The sequence below is a fragment of the Haliotis rubra genome, unplaced genomic scaffold (genome assembly GCF_003918875.1).
Source record: "Haliotis rubra isolate DU_JTF1 unplaced genomic scaffold, ASM391887v1 Scf152, whole genome shotgun sequence".
Classification (NCBI taxonomy): Eukaryota; Metazoa; Mollusca; class Gastropoda; order Lepetellida; family Haliotidae; genus Haliotis; species Haliotis rubra.
The window spans coordinates 568,728-585,128 of NW_025765470.1; the positions used below are offsets into that span (position 1 = coordinate 568,728).

The window sequence follows — 16,401 nt, forward strand, 5'->3', positions numbered from 1 at the left end:
GGTAAGTCCATACCGAAAGGTATCAGAATCTGCAAAGTTGTGTTTTACGTTGCATGTGACCTTTAAGGTAGAGAACTCAGCCTATACCAGCTATATAGTCTGAGTACTACAGCACTCTCTATAAACCATTATCTATGTACAATGACATTCTGTACGAACTAGCATCTGTATTTGTTTTTGGTTTTTAAGCACAATCAAGACACACACAATCAGCCAAGCCACAGTGCTTCATCAGCTGATCCACTGCCGTGAACTTGGTTAACTTATGGGGAACCAACTCTACCCTGGAATCCCATAGTGCTCCACAACAATCTGAGTCCAAACTGTGCTGAATGTACGAAAAGGATTAAGTGGTAATGCATCTGAAGCATGACACCAGGTTAAAAATTCTGAATCTTGCACATTCTGTATTCTCCTTAAAATTCCTTTACATCCTTCAAAAGTATCAAGTATCAGCTATTTTTGAGCATTTGTGGAACAAACAAACACATTCTGTAGGTTTTCTGCAGAAATGTTTGCTTCTGCTAATGACAGAAAATTTTGAAGGCATTCTCCAAAATTCTACCTATTCATGGCTGAAGCCAGAAGACAGAATAGGTCCACAGTATCTCACACATGTTAAAGTAAATTAGAATGAAAATTTGTTGACAACAGTGTGTACCATCAGTGTGATTTGTTTCAGAAAGCAGTGATGCAGATCTTGTTTTTTCACTACTGTGGTGAAACCCATAATTTGATCAGCATTGAGCTGATAGACCAATAAACAGTCTCATGATAATCAAGGCAACCAGGATTCAACCCCATAATGCACTATGGCACTCATGGAAGGCAACTCAATTGGGGTCTGTATGTAAAGGATCCAATCTGACTCCAAGGTTTTGTTTGCAAAAGTAAGCCATCGGCAGAGGGAAATTGGGGAGGGCTGACTGTCCCGACCCGATATCCCGAGGGCTAGGGCTTACTTTTTGAAACAAAACCGAGGAGCAGGATTTGATCCAACTTATGAACCGACTGAAGATACATTTTAAGTATAATTTTGATATTTGGTATTTACTGTTGAAATCAACTGTGATGCCACTGGCAGCCGATACCTTGCCTTGCATGCGCAATGCATGTGCTCTGCACACTCTACCCGTGTCCTGCACGTGTGCTGCCTGCACTACCCGTCTTGTGAGGAACACATGGTTCATACTGACAAACAATCTCCTTGTTTACAGTGATCCTTCATAGCGTAGTGGATAACACCTCCAAGCTAGTAAGCGAAGGGTAGCGGGTTTGAAACCAGGCAGCGGCACTACATATGTAAGTTTTCAATAATGTGATATTTTACGATCGAATTCAGTGATAGCAAGACAAAGTTAGATCAATCTTCAAAGCAAGTAATAACTCAATGTCAAAGGCTATTCCTCAGAAAATCCCTTGATGCGGGCAATTCTGTAGAAAATCCACGGGATATCTTGGAGAATGCCCGCGAAACTACCTGCAGAGGTTTACTCGGTAAAAGAAGTGCCTGGTGAGAAAATAGAGTGATGTCACTGGAGGTTTATAAGTGTGAGGTGAGGTGAAATTGGGTTTAACTGCGTGCTTGAGAATATTTCGCTCATATGACGACGTGCATGTGCGTGTGTGTGTATGTGCGGCTGCTTGTACTAGCCCAGACTTAGGCTGGTTTTATAGTGCTAGCCCACTGAGATACCATGCCGCAGTGAAGCATGAATACCCCACTCAGACACATTATACTGACTCCGGGCCGACCAGTCCTTGTTGTACACATTAATGCCGAGCGTCAGGCAGGGACCAACAAGTACCATATGTTAACGTCTTTTGGTTTGACGCGGTTGGGGATCGAACCCGCGACCTTCCGCTCTCCCGGGCGGACGCTCTAACCACTACACCACGGAGGCGGTTGTTTATAAGTGTAAAGATAATGGCAACCACAGTTGGATCTCATTGCTTTCAGCCACAAACCTGTCTGTTCAGAGCCAAATATTCTTCAAGCAGACTGCCACTAGACGTACCTGTACATATTCGTATGTAGGTAAAACATGATTATATGACCTCATGTCTCAAACCCACAAGTCACTGAAGTCTCGTTTGTTCTGTAAATGAAACTATAGCCTTGCTCCAAGGCTGTACTGAATGCTTAGCCTATGGATGTATAGTAATTCTATCCTTTAAAGAGGCAAGTCTAGATAAGCATACAGGATGCCAGTCTGTTATTTATATATTTTTTGAGATTTTCATTTAAACTATTAAGTATTACCTAGAGACTTGTGCCAGTCTAATCAAGCTGCAGCTTATCAAGAATCACAACCTTTCTGAACTTGGCTGTGAAGATTACACCTGACACCACATCTACACACAGGTTAGGGAGAATTACAAGTAACTGCAGAAGGTTAGCTCAGAGACTCTTTTCACACACAAGATAAAATTTAAACTTTTCGGTGAGCTGGAACAAAACAGAAGTGTTTGTGATCTCTCTACATTCTATATAGTCAATAGTGTTCCATAATTGACTGTTCATGATTTATGGTTGGGTGTGGGGGTGTGTGGGTCGGTAGGGGTGGCATGTTCTCATTTCGCCTACATCCCAATTTGCCTACAGTCTTAAAACAACATTTCATGGTCTGTTGACTGTTGATTATGCAATGGTAAACTAGTGGCACCCCTATGATCTAAAAGGTGACTCTACTAGTTGAAGTAGTTGAAGGACAAAACGAATTTATTTCTGTTATTTGTCTGTTATTTATGTGCTCTGTTATTTGTCATTTTCCGATCACATCATATCACATTAGTGTTAAGGATGTTAACTTTTGCAGATGTCCATTTAGGAGATAAACATACTGTGTTGGAAAATTAGAGGTTTATAACGAAATTATAATAGCCCTAAATTTGAATTAAAAACAAAAATAGTTCAAAAGTTTTGAACATTTGTGATGTGCTTTCTTTGAATACAAATGTCAGTTGAAACATCTGGTAAATAAAATTTAAGGTGTAATGATTTTAGGGATCGTTCATAATTTATGGTGGGGGGGGGGGGGAAGAGAGAGAGAGAGAGATGATGATTTTTATGGAGAAGCATGTACAATGTGAATGACCCCCCTCCAATTTATGTACAAAGTAAGTGACCCCCCCCCTCATGTCATGTACAAAATCAATGACTCTCCCTTCCAATATTTTTTAAGCATAATTTGTAAATATTGAAATGTACAAAATTGCTGACCCCCCCTAGAAACGTGTACAAAATTGCTGACCCCCAACCTCCCCAGAACAAAATGGGTGACCCCCTTAAAATCACCATCTTCCACAAATTATGAATGGTCCCTTAGTTCAATTTCTATTTCCATCAGTGAAAATGACATTGCTACTTTCCGACATACACTGGGACAAAACAAAGAGAAAGCCTTAACCTGGTTGTGAACAAACATTATTCACATGTCCAATGTATTTAGATAAACAACACTGTTAACAGTGAATTTGGATGTTAGGCAACATATAATCAACCTAACCACAGGATATACAAGGTATGATGTTGGTATTTGTAGGCAATTCAGAAAATGAGCCTTTAACATTGGTAAAAAGAATTACAAGGTGCAAGTAATTCTGTTTTGGAAACCTTATACCTACTAGCTGTGTACACCTTTCGTAGGAATCGACCACATATCCTTATAAATACAGTTGACCAGTAAGTCAGGTTTCATTATAAGAGTAGGGGTGCAATTTCTATGCGAAATGGGATGTAGGCGAACTAAGATGTAGGCGAATAGAGACTAAACCGTAGGGGTGGGATGATGATTTTACGGGGGTCGGGGGTGGGTATTGTGTCACCCATTTTGTTCTGGGGAGGTATGGGGGGTCATCAATTTTGTACACATGTACTTTGTACATAAATTTGGGTGGTGGTGGGGGGGTTGCGCCTCCAACCAATAATTACCTACAGGAGATACTAGTGCTTGATTGATCCTTGAAAACATTCAGCATCCTAGGCCTTGTGGATTTGGAGATGATGTTGATAGACTGAGGAACAGGCATGAACACAAGCTCACTAGAGAGTTGTCACCTGAAACACATTATATTTTGGGTGCCCTTAATGCAACTTTCCTCTGGACTCAATAGCATATCTCCATAAATTGCTTGTTATAATCCTATCTATTGTGTTGATGGGCCTGTTGATCTTATCATAAACTGTTTGATACAAGCTACTGTCACTGCATAGTTATAATCAGATTTAGCGGATCTGTTGAAAAAACATTATCTAACACTAACCTGTTATTCCTATTTAATGCCAAACACTGCAAGTGACAGGATAAACAGCCTGGTGTTAGTTTGCAATGACCAGTGAAGCACTTAACATCTTACATGTTAAAACTGGACTAGTTACATCAGGCAGTAACTTCTCATCATCACTGTGAGTTTTCTATGTTTAAACAAGGTAATAGACATGCTTAAATAAATTACTAACTAGTCATTTATCAACCCTCCAGCTTTTATGTCAGCCAGATATTGCCAAATGTGTTGAAATTAGCATTTCAAGTTCATTACACTGTGTTTTGAACCTGATCTTAATGGCTGTAGTCAAGAAGTTTTCATGACATTTGATGTAAATATGTTAATCATATGTATCACAAAAAAGTTACATATCATCATACAGATTGTGACCTTTTTTCACCCCTATATGATGTGGCCTCTTATAGTCTTATGAACAGCAGAGATGCCAACCCTAATTTAGGCCAGTTAGCATTTTTGGCCCAAAACTGATGCAAAAATTAGTATTGACTTTTCCAAAGAAATTTCATACTTAATATAAAATACATAGATATTATAAGAACTTGTTATTAACATTGTACTTGCCTAAATCAGTATTACGTATCCACATAAAGCTTGATACTGAATAAAATGTGGTAGAAATTCATTGTGTATGGTACATATGCTATTTGATAATTGAATTTAATGTATTTTTAAAAATGTGTATATTTTTACTGCTATCGTAGTTGTGTATTTTGTTGTTTTTTCTTAACGAATACGATAAAATTGTATGGGTTGCCATCTCTGGAACAGCATAGCAATTTGCCGGGAACCATTGCTGACCTTGACTCATTGAGATGTATTGTTTTGTGACTTTTCTGTATCTTTTCACCCCAGCTAATTCACCTCTTATGAACAGCGTAGGATGACGTGTGCTAATCTAACCTGGACTGACTGACTGACTGAGTTTGGTTTTATGCTGCTTTTAGCAATATTCTAGCAACATCACGGCGGGAGACACCAGAAATGGGCTTCACACATTGTACTCATGTGGGGATTCGAACCCGGGTCTTCGGCGTGACGAGACAACGCTATAACCACTAGGCTACCCCACTGCCCCTATTCTAACCTGGAATCCCATGTATGTTCAGTATATTATGCCATGCTACGAACATGGTACAGTCAGCTCTCGTTAATCCGACACTCATTAATCCAACAAAAAATTAGGGAACCATTTAAAACATTGATAATTACTCTCGTTAATCCGACATTCTTGCATTCCGACTCTGACACACATAACTAGATCTACCATTTCTGATATGCATGCAACAGTATGACGATCCTGACATTTAGTAAACATTGATATTTTCACACAAATACATTAATCCGACATTTTCATTAATCCGACATTTTCGTTAATCCGACATATTTCTCTGCAACCACAAGTGTCAGATTAACGAGAGTTGACTGTACTGGGAAAGTTGATTGGCTCCAAAATCTCTCCAATTAGTACAGTCCAGGTGAGTAGATAGGCTGCTGTAAACTTCTACAATGCCAATCAAAGAAGTGATGTAAATTAATTTAAAATGCAGGTGTCTTGCCAAATTGCATGTTTTGAACATAATATGAATGGCACTTTTAATATGAATACAATCCTTTACTTCTAAGATGTCCACATGATAGGACTATTATCAACCAATCCCACAATGACATATGTAACCTGTGGTTGAAATCCTGTAACTATCATAAAACACAATATTTCATTACTAGAATCAATTGAAAACACTTTAGCAGCTGGTATGTTGGCTATACGTAATACAGCAGATGTTGCAGTGTGATGTGTATTGTTAACACCTGAGATATTCCCACATGTATTGGGATTATAAAGTGAACTGACAGTGATACTTCAGTACTTATCGGGATTATAAAGTGAACTGACAGTGATACTTCAGTACTTCACGAAGACAATCCAGAGGACAACTTTCTGTTAGGACAAAAAATTCCATATGATTCACCTCATTTTCTTCACATTTGTACATAGGTACAACAAAGGTGAACACACTCCCCTGATCACAGATTCAAGCATTCCAAAGTAAGCAAAGAAATATGATTAAATTATCAGATTCTACTGAAAGGAATTTCAAACCTGAGGGATTGTCCTGCAAAAAGTCTTGAGTTCATGTCCATTCTAGGTTCATATGTAATCAGAAATAGAAATAACATTATTTTCCATTTTAAGATTTGGCACGTAAAATGAAAATCTACCATTATTCAAAATATTAATGAAATAACAAGTGTTTATATGAACAATGATGAAAGTGGTCAGATCAGGAACTTTCAGAAACTGAACTAAAATAAAATGTATTGTGATAATGACTGCCCAATAATAATTATTATGATTATGATTCATATGAATCTGATACATTAGTAATCAGATATTAATCTAGTTCCAGTTTTTGATAATGAAGTCAGGGTTTCACTCACTATAACTGCTAAGACATCCAGGCGGACAGACCCAGTGGCTCTTTCAGCCACATGTACAACACTTCTGGTTCACATCTATAGGACCAGGAGATCATGAAGTGAGGGACCTCGTTGTACTGGCTCTCACGCTTGTAGAAACATGATAGATCAGTGGCAGTCAAAGGCATATACTATTTCTCAAGTGTGTAAGTGAAACTAGCGACAGCTTACATTACATCAATACAATCAGTTATAGCAAGATGCATGCACCATGTGACGAATCTATCAGTGTAGGTTACCCAGGGGTTCTCCTGGCAGTCCTATCACATTACAATCAATGTACAATACTACAAACAGGACCTAAGATTTAGTATGACTGTTATTTATAACAACTTTCTCGGATAATAAAAAGAGTGTTTAACTATGTGTTTGACACAGCCGTGGTTCACTTGTCTGGGATCTTAGATCAGACATTGCCAATAGTCTACTTTTTCAGGGTTTTAAGTTCAGACATTGCCAGTATTCCACTTGACATGGACAATATTTAAGTTGTAATAATAATAATAATAATAATGAGGGTACTTATACCACATAATACTCCACACCACAAAGGGGCGTGCTCAAAGCGTGCACAAACAGCACAACATTATTACCCCGGATAACCTAAGCTGCCTGTTAGGCGCTAGAAGGTTATAGTCATATGACTTATCTCACCGGGGTCCCCATTTTCTGCTGGTTGAACAGAGCCAATTTTGAACAAACACGCTTGACTAAGGTGAGACCACATGTGTTTTGTTGTGGGGCAGGACTCTCAGGAGTCAAGCTGCCAAACACGGTCACCCATCCAAGGACTCTCCCAGCTCAACGCTACTTAACTTATACATCATACTGATTTGTGACCTGAGCTCTAAGCAGAGGACCACGCGCCACCACCAAGTTGTCCGGAATCTTTAAATTAAAGGTTAGAAACTGTCAAAAATCTGCTAGTACAAAACCTGAGTGTGATGCACTGCTATAAACCCGTTACTCCAAGAAATACACGTTAGACACTGTCCATGTCTGCTGATATTTTTGATGTATTTCCCTATTGAGGCCTGAGGCTTGTTGTTACTTGCATTTCAATCAAATATACCCTTATCCTTATTTACATACATATAGTTCTGCAAACACTATAAGCTTATAGAGTGGCACTGATTCCAGTACAAGGGTTGATTACGGTGGCAAACCATACTTATCTCTAAGATCTCTCAGATATATATTAAGTAATTATCAGGTTCCTGATAACTGTACAATACATGGTGACACTTGAAACATGATCGCTACAAACCCACAGTCCTTATCCAACTTCAACAAAATGTATTCATGTTTGTCCATGCCTTTAAAGAAAGTGTAATTGATCAAAATGCATTGTAAGGCAATCTAATTTACACCTGACTACATTGGCATAAAGTCAAATCACGCACCATGCTATTTTGTTTGCACAACATGATATAGATAAAACAAAAGCCCTAAAAATAATTGTTGTGGTTCCGATTACCCGACAGACCCTTGAATTCTGGTGCCGACCCTAACTTTTTTAAGCTGTATTATTTATACTATAAATGAAATAAGCTTTTAGATACCATTTTTTTTCCCCGGCACCGACGGACATCGGTCATTCTGATAGAAAAAGTCGACATGATGGTCGAAACCTTGATTGAATAAACAATTATACATTGGTAAATGTGTTATTAGTTTGCACTTTACTTCTAAAAAAGTGTTGTAAAAAACAAAAATCTTACCTACCTCCCCTAAATTTTAAAGATGTGTAATCGGAACCACAACATTTTTTTTATTTAGCCTAAATACATTCGCAAATGGATAACATCAGCTGCTTAACGTGCTTAAAGGAGAATACTAGAAAATTGCAATAAATTACTGGGTAAAAGATAAAGTTGTCAGAAACATGTACCCCAATTTTTAATGCAAAAGTTTTTATATTTATATTTTAATTGTGAAAACAGTTTCTGTTATCTCAGCTTCAGCCATTATGCATATTCTGCTGACAACCATGTGACCTTTTCACTCATGACGTCATATGTGACTAAAGTCAGCCATATTGCCTAAGACCAAGCGCTACAGTAAGGTAAACCGCATTTTTCGGTTGTTGTTTTTTAAATTGTACGATGGTGTATTGTGTTGCCTGGAGGTGCATGGTGTCATCAAACAATGCAAAGAGCCACCATTACTTCCGTTTTCCAAGTGAAAAGATTTAGGCAGGAAAAAGGTTTGGATTCACAGGTGTCAATAGGCTTCTGTCATTATTACACACAGATTGAGAGTATACTGATGATGTCATATGTTACAGAACAAGTAGATATGAATTCGCTTATATTGTGACGTAAAATCTCCTGTCTATGACTTTTAATCAGTGATCTCCAACACAACACATCTCACTCTGTATCAGAAGTCCTGCCGTCCCAGTATACTCGGACCTCGTATCGTGGCATTCATGGTATCGCGGCAAACGATATTTCCATATGTAAATCGAAAGCCAGACATCAGTCGCTTGTTTACTTTTGAGGAAACAACAGCAGAGCTTCAGATAAATTTTGGGTAAGTTAATGTACTATATTTGATTGTAATATCAGAAATGAGTCTCAGAAAGACTGCAAGTTGTCAAGTTCATGTCCTGAAATAGAACCTCTAGTATACTTCGAAGTTATTTTATTATCCACAGTCTCAGTAAAACAACAACACCACTTTGCAGTAAGATCACATTTATTGATCTCCAACAAAACATATCTTACTTTGTATCAACAGACTGAATAGTCTCAGTAAAATAACACCACTTTGTCAGGACTTCAGCAGTACCTCTGAACAGGATGTACTGAATCTTTGTAAGTATTATCCAGCAGAAATATTAACATGGAACTCTGGAATCCTTTGGAATCTGTCTGACCCCCATCCATCAAGTACCTGCTAATAATAATTACATTTCATATAGGACCCTTCCCACTCCATCTGAACTAAGTCGTCTGCATATCATTGCTGCCATATAAGACAGCGGAAGTGATGTCATGAGCTATATTTATCTCCCGAGGAATACATTTTTTGTTTACCGTGAAACGATGGAGTTGTCTCCTTTGGTAAATATTAACCGGCTTCATCCATCTAATGGCTCTCGCTGAAACACCATCAAAGTTAAAATAATAATTTTTTCACATATGTGTTGATTAAATGTCATGTTAATTGGATTTCATAATAAAATAGGCCTTATAAGTTCACAATTTTATTTACGATTACGGATATGTCAAGTACAATGACACGACAAGGTGGCAGGCTAAAACACCACCACTTTGTCAGGACTTTTAATCAGTGATCTCCAACACAACATATCTTACTTTGTATCAGAAGTCCCACAGTCTCAGTAAAACAACACCACTTTGTCAGGACTTCTAATCAGTGATCTCCAACACAACATATCTTACTTTGTACCAGAAGTCCCACAGTCTCAGTAAAACAACACCACTTTGTCAGGACTTTTAATCAGTGATCTCCAACACAACATATCTTACTTTGTATCAGAAGTCCCACAGTCTCAGTAAAACAACACCACTTTGTCAGGACTTCTAATCAGTGATCTCCAACACAACATATCTTACTTTGTACCAGAAGTCCCACAGTCTCAGTAAAACAACACCACTTTGTCAGGACTTCTAATCAGTGATCTCCAACACAACATATCTTACTTTGTATCAGAAGTCCCACAGTCTCAGTAAAACAACACCACTTTGTCAGGACTTCTAATCAGTGATCTCCAACACAACATATCTTACTTTGTATCAGAAGTCCCACAGTCTCAGTAAAACAACACCACTTTGTCAGGACTTTTAATCAGTGATCTCCAACACAACATATCTTCTTACTTTGTATCAGAAGTCCCACAGTCTCAGTAAAACAACACCACTTTGTCAGGACTTCTAATCAGTGATCTCCAACACAACATATCTTACTTTGTATCAGAAGTCCCACAGTCTCAGTAAAACAACACCACTTTGTCAGGACTTCTAATCAGTGATCTCCAACACAACATATCTTACTTTGTACCAGAAGTCCCACAGTCTCAGTAAAACAACACCACTTTGTCAGGACTTTTAATCAGTGATCTCCAACACAACATATCTTACTTTGTACCAGAAGTCCCACAGTCTCAGTAAAACAACACCACTTTGTCAGGACTTCCAATCAGTGATCTCCAACACAACATATCTTACTTTGTATCAGAAGTCCCACAGTCTCAGTAAAACAACACCACTTTGTCAGGACTTCTAATCAGTGATCTCCAACACAACATATCTTACTTTGTATCAGAAGTCCCACAGTCTCAGTAAAACAACACCACTTTGTCAGGACTTCTAATCAGTGATCTCCAACACAACATATCTTACTTTGTACCAGAAGTCCCACAGTCTCAGTAAAACAACACCACTTTGTCAGGACTTTAATCAGTGATCTCCAACACAACATATCTTACTTTGTATCAGAAGTCCCACAGTCTCAGTAAAACAACACCACTTTGTCAGGACTTCCAATCAGTGATCTCCAACACAACATATCTTACTTTGTATCAGAAGTCCCACAGTCTCAGTAAAACAACACCACTTTGTCAGGACTTCTAATCAGTGATCTCCAACACAACATATCTTACTTTGTATCAGAAGTCCCACAGTCTCAGTAAAACAACACCACTTTGTCAGGACTTCTAATCAGTGATCTCCAACACAACATATCTTACTCTGTATCAGAAGTCCCACAGTCTCAGTAAAACAACACCACCTTATCAGGAATTTTACATGTACTTTTTAGGTTTCATACCACAAGCCAGAGGCTGCTAATACAGCTTAACATACATTGTACATGGGAGATGGCAATATATTGGTTAAAGCAATCTGACTTAATCCTGCTTTTAAATTTAATGCAAACAACTGAATAAGTCACCAAAATGTAAGTCAAACTAAGATCTGTCCATCCTGAATTACTTCGCAAACAGAGGCACACCCAATGCACTGCAGCAATCAAATTTTGTTTATTATAAAGGGTAGGCATAACATGTGTTAGGTTTTATAGGCTATGATGTGTCATCCAACTTGCTTGCCAGATCATATGTTTTCAGACATGTTTTTCGGACGGCAGTGCATTTATGGGCTATACTGAGGTTGCCTCACAGAAACATTGTAAACGTTCTGATGATTGGCTGTTTTTAAAAGAAGTTGTCTTTGATAAGTGAAAGATATGTCTTACAGTTGATTAACGATCCAACAAACAGGGTTCCAAACGACCTTATTGACAAGGGTTAAATTATCTTCAATTCTCACATTCTTACTGAAACCTTTCACCTTGAACATTCATCTGTACAATTCTGTGGTCTAGTAAGTATCAGATTTGTGTGCATAATATTTTTGCAACAAGGAGGTTCATTTCATCTACTCAAAACAGTGACGACAGTGATTTGTCAAGCAGATTAAAAAAAAAACCCAACATTATTATGCCCTTCTTCTCATCCATGTTTTAAGGTATAGACCTTACATCCTATTTGTCATTTTCTTGATTAACATTCACCCTGCCACTGAGGAATTCACAGACATACGTTGATCAGAAGTTCACATTTTGTTGTGTCTATGAGTGATTATTCAATCTAATATTGGACTGTAAATCCATGTCTGATGTGGTCAATGAGTTATGTAATGTGCCTAATGCAGCACAGCAGGACAGGTGTTGTCAGTAGAGTTGCGAAAAATATTGATCAAAGAATTAATTGATAACACTTGATTAATTAATCACTGTTATTCTTGCACAGCGCATTGGTCAAAAGACAGTCTATTAAATAATTTAAGTAGGTTTATGAAAGCAGGTGGAACAGACACATGTCTTGGTGTGAACTACCTCTGTAAAACCAACATGCTTTGTTCAAGGGATTAGACGATAATTTATAGATAGCCCACTGTTATCAAACTCAAGCATATCTCTGAACAGATATGATATAGTTTTTCACATGTATAATATGATGTTGACTGATAGCCTCAACCTTCTAAGCAGTGTATGCACTAATCCTCAATAATAACTCTTTATGGCTCTTTATAAGTCATTCTTATGAAATGCGGCATCTAATTTTTCAATCTCCTGATATGTTACTTTGCACAGAGCAGTGAGAATTGCACCCAGCACAAGTCAAACCAGTCAAAAATATAGTCCATAATAAGCAAATTTTGTATATGGGAAGAAAACCTGATGAATACTGGAATGCCTTCAAAGTTCTTGTTTTGTCTCCCTTTAAGCATCCAAAACCGATAATGCAAAGATGAATAAATGAAACTGTATTTAGGTTGAGATACAGGGTTGAGACAAAACTTACCTATCTCTTATGTAAAAAATCTAAAAAAGCTTTATACACAGTTCCACAGACATAAGTCACACCTTAGATGAAGATGAGATGGTGTTGAAAACGGTACACAAAAAGCACCTGTGGGTAAAAGAGGCTCTGACAATTCTGTCACTCCAATTTCAATTGAAAAGGATTGAACGCTATATATGGTTCTTACCTGTCAGTACATCTTGCATATATACTTGACACATTTACCATATATGTTTAGGCATTTAGGCAGACGATGAAGATGTAAATCAAAACAGTTATGTTCAGTTAAGTTAGGGTAGGTGGAAAACTTTTCAGCTAAATATGGAGTTTTGTGCTTCTTTATCAAATCGATCGTAACTATCATAAAAATATAAATCAGGAGCATATAACATATACATACCTCAACATCGCTGACTCAGTTATTAATCACATGGCATGATCCAAATAAAGTGATTCTCTGTACACGCTCCGATGCCTCCGTACTGTGACAGCTTTGATGACATGGAAAGTACCGTTTGTGCACTACCACCACCAGGTGGCGTTAGTTTTAAGAGAATTAGTTTCGTATTATTTTGTCGACGTCTCTTTGTTTGAGTACCTTATCATATTTACGTCGGTATTAACTACATCAATATATTATATGATTAATAAGCGTACTGTAATGCGTTCAGTGTTTTCTTTTATTTTGTAATGACAAAAATACTTGAGTGTCATTGTAACTAGCTCTACTTCTGAAAAGGAGGGAATTTCAGTCTGCTAAAACATAACACACTTATCCTGATATGAAAAGTCAACATTTATAGAATGTTTTTGTCACACTGATACAGTTATATAGTGATGTCAGCACGTAGATCGAAAAGGTAATCGGGATTTGTGACAGTAAGCTTGAAAAATAGCGTCGGCAATGCACAAACAAGTGCCTGGTCTTCTGACCGCCGTGGAATCCACAGGCTGCAATGTGGGAACGGTACAAAGTGTACCAATGTTAAGTGGGATGAAGTGACATTTGAACAGCTGCTAGGAAGCTCGCATCTGCTTAGATTTCTTTTTATGAACTTATCTTCTTTTTCAGTCAGACTGCCACGTAATATTTGGACTTGATATTATGTTATTGTGTTTTGGGCACGAGAACAAACAAATTCTATTATTTTGTGACTGTTCAGGGAAGTTATGTTAGTACATAAGCTCATCATAACTATGATAATATATTATATAGTAATAATGATATCACATCTCATCATTACATGGTTAGAATGCTTATATTTAACATGTTCCTATTGACTGTGTATTTATGTTAGCCCATACCTTGTGCATCTGGGACACATTCCATGAATAGATTATATCTATATCCAATCAATAAAGAGGAAAATACTTAATTGCTTGGTTTTATGTTAATGCATTGAATTACTTGTTAAAATGGTGCACATACCTCTGATATTTTAGAAAAAGAGAATATGCACAACAACAATACACAAAAAAACCCACAGCAAAAACAATTCTAGACAAGCCATGGGATTGTAGCAATTAATACATCTTGAATCTGTTGTGTTGTTATGCAAGGTGTTGCAAAATGCATTGCAGCATGCTCGTCATATGTATCACAACAGCTTTTGACAAGTGCTGATATTTGGCAAGGCAATACTCAGCTGTCCTGTACATGATGTAGGTTTCCTTTGTCTTGCTGGTAGGTAATCCTGTTAGTTAATTTGAAACATGCAGTCTATTTGCCACACCCCCTACTGTTTCTGTGTTCATGGCTGTGTGAGGTTAGGGATCTATTAAGGATTTTAAAAAATGCCTTTGGTGAAAAATCAGTATATTGTTCAAAATTTTGTTTGTTTTCATGTTGTTATTTTCATAAATTCTGGGAAAATTAAACTCTAACTGGGAATTTTTGCTCCAGATCTGGGTCTGAATATCAGTCTCTGAGCAGGTCCAAATAAATCTCCAGAGGAAGTGCTCATGGTGTAGAAGAGAAATACTGTTTGCTATATATATCTTTTATTTACAGGGACCTTGATTTCTAGAAGCTGATTAAGACATTAGATGCTTATGAGCTAGGGAGGGATATTGTCCAAATTTTCGTATTGCGATATATTGTGATATGTGTTGGCGTATTGCAATATTTTAAAGAAATACAGTTCGCTCTACCACCATGTATAGTGTAATAAAGAGCACTTTCGCCCTGAACTCAGGGCTCCAGATAAGGGCCGTATTGGCATATGTACGGATAAAAAAATTGCACGATACGGTAGGAAATAATTTATAAAACGTAGCAGATACACACCACGGCAATGGTGTACTGTCTTAGAATCACCTACAGACGTATTTATCTGAAAAAGTATTGTTTTATTGTTTATTGACCTGTTTACACAAGACTAGCAATGTTGTGGTGCATATATGAAACGAAACACAAGATTACTGATACTCCATTAAATTCATTCAATACTCTAAATGTAGGCTAAAGGTTTTCAAGTACTCCTATATTGAAAAAATAAGGAGTACGTACTCCTGGTGTTCAAAAATTATCTGGAGCCCTGGAACTATTATAGTTATAGCACGAGGATGCTTAACGTTATAATAGTTCAGGGCGAAAGCGTGCTTTATTATACTATACATGGTGGTAGAGCGAACTGTCTTTCTTTTCTAAGATGCCAAATTTAATACTTTCTAAGGATAATTACGATTAATCAACAAACGTGGGTGTCGATGACCTAAATTAAGAATCCTTGGACAGGGCTAACTGGCGCGCTGTTGATGTGTCTGCCCCCCTACGTAAAGATGAACGTTACCAGAAAAAACATGATAAACAGTTTGATGACGGTTTACGTTCGGATTAAATATTTTCTCTAAATTATTCAAATTACATCTGTGATTAACGTAAACCATATGGGACAACGTCGCATTTCCACTACCAACGCAAGTTTGGATCAGTACATCCAGATGAAGCTGAGTAGTCAAGGGACATTCCACGATTGCATTGTGGGAATGTAAACATTGCGAATGTAACCATGTCGCTGAAAACTTGTGAGTCGAATTGAGACATTGTAACCTTCGGAAAACATAAACGTAATGTTTCCACCAGTGATGTTAGCTGCGTGAAGCAACTGCAAACCAAGAAACGGGATGCAGCGGAGTAGTTTACTGTAGGAGGCTGTACGAGGCGATGACATCTGACATGCATTTTGACGTCGTTTACATTGTGACGTAATGCAAAATTGTTCGATTACGAGGGGGCAGACTAGAATGGCGCAGTGACGCCATAACAATGTGACGAATGCAAAAAGTGCACATTATCG

At 37.7% G+C, this 16,401-nt stretch overlaps 2 protein-coding genes across 4 annotated transcripts in view; one reads left to right on the forward strand and one right to left on the reverse strand.

Annotated features, from left to right (window-relative positions):
* The window catches only part of LOC124270497 (solute carrier family 45 member 3-like), a 46,353-nt gene extending 32,723 nt beyond the window's left edge, over window positions 1–13,630 (reverse strand). Inside the window, exon 1 of the mRNA XM_046705511.1 lies at window positions 13,503–13,630. The gene's annotated coding sequence lies outside the window, so the exon portion shown is untranslated. The remainder of the gene's footprint in view (window positions 1–13,502) is intronic.
* Window positions 13,631–13,839: 209 nt separating this feature from the next.
* The window catches only part of LOC124270498 (RAD51-associated protein 1-like), a 30,873-nt gene continuing 28,311 nt past the window's right edge, over window positions 13,840–16,401 (forward strand). For all 3 annotated transcript variants that reach the window (XM_046705513.1, XM_046705514.1, XM_046705512.1), the window contains exon 1: window positions 13,840–13,962. Coding sequence is in view for 2 of the 3 variants with exons in the window: in XM_046705514.1 (XP_046561470.1) it covers window positions 13,940–13,962 (23 nt within the window). In the remaining variant the exon portion in view is untranslated. The remainder of the gene's footprint in view (window positions 13,963–16,401) is intronic.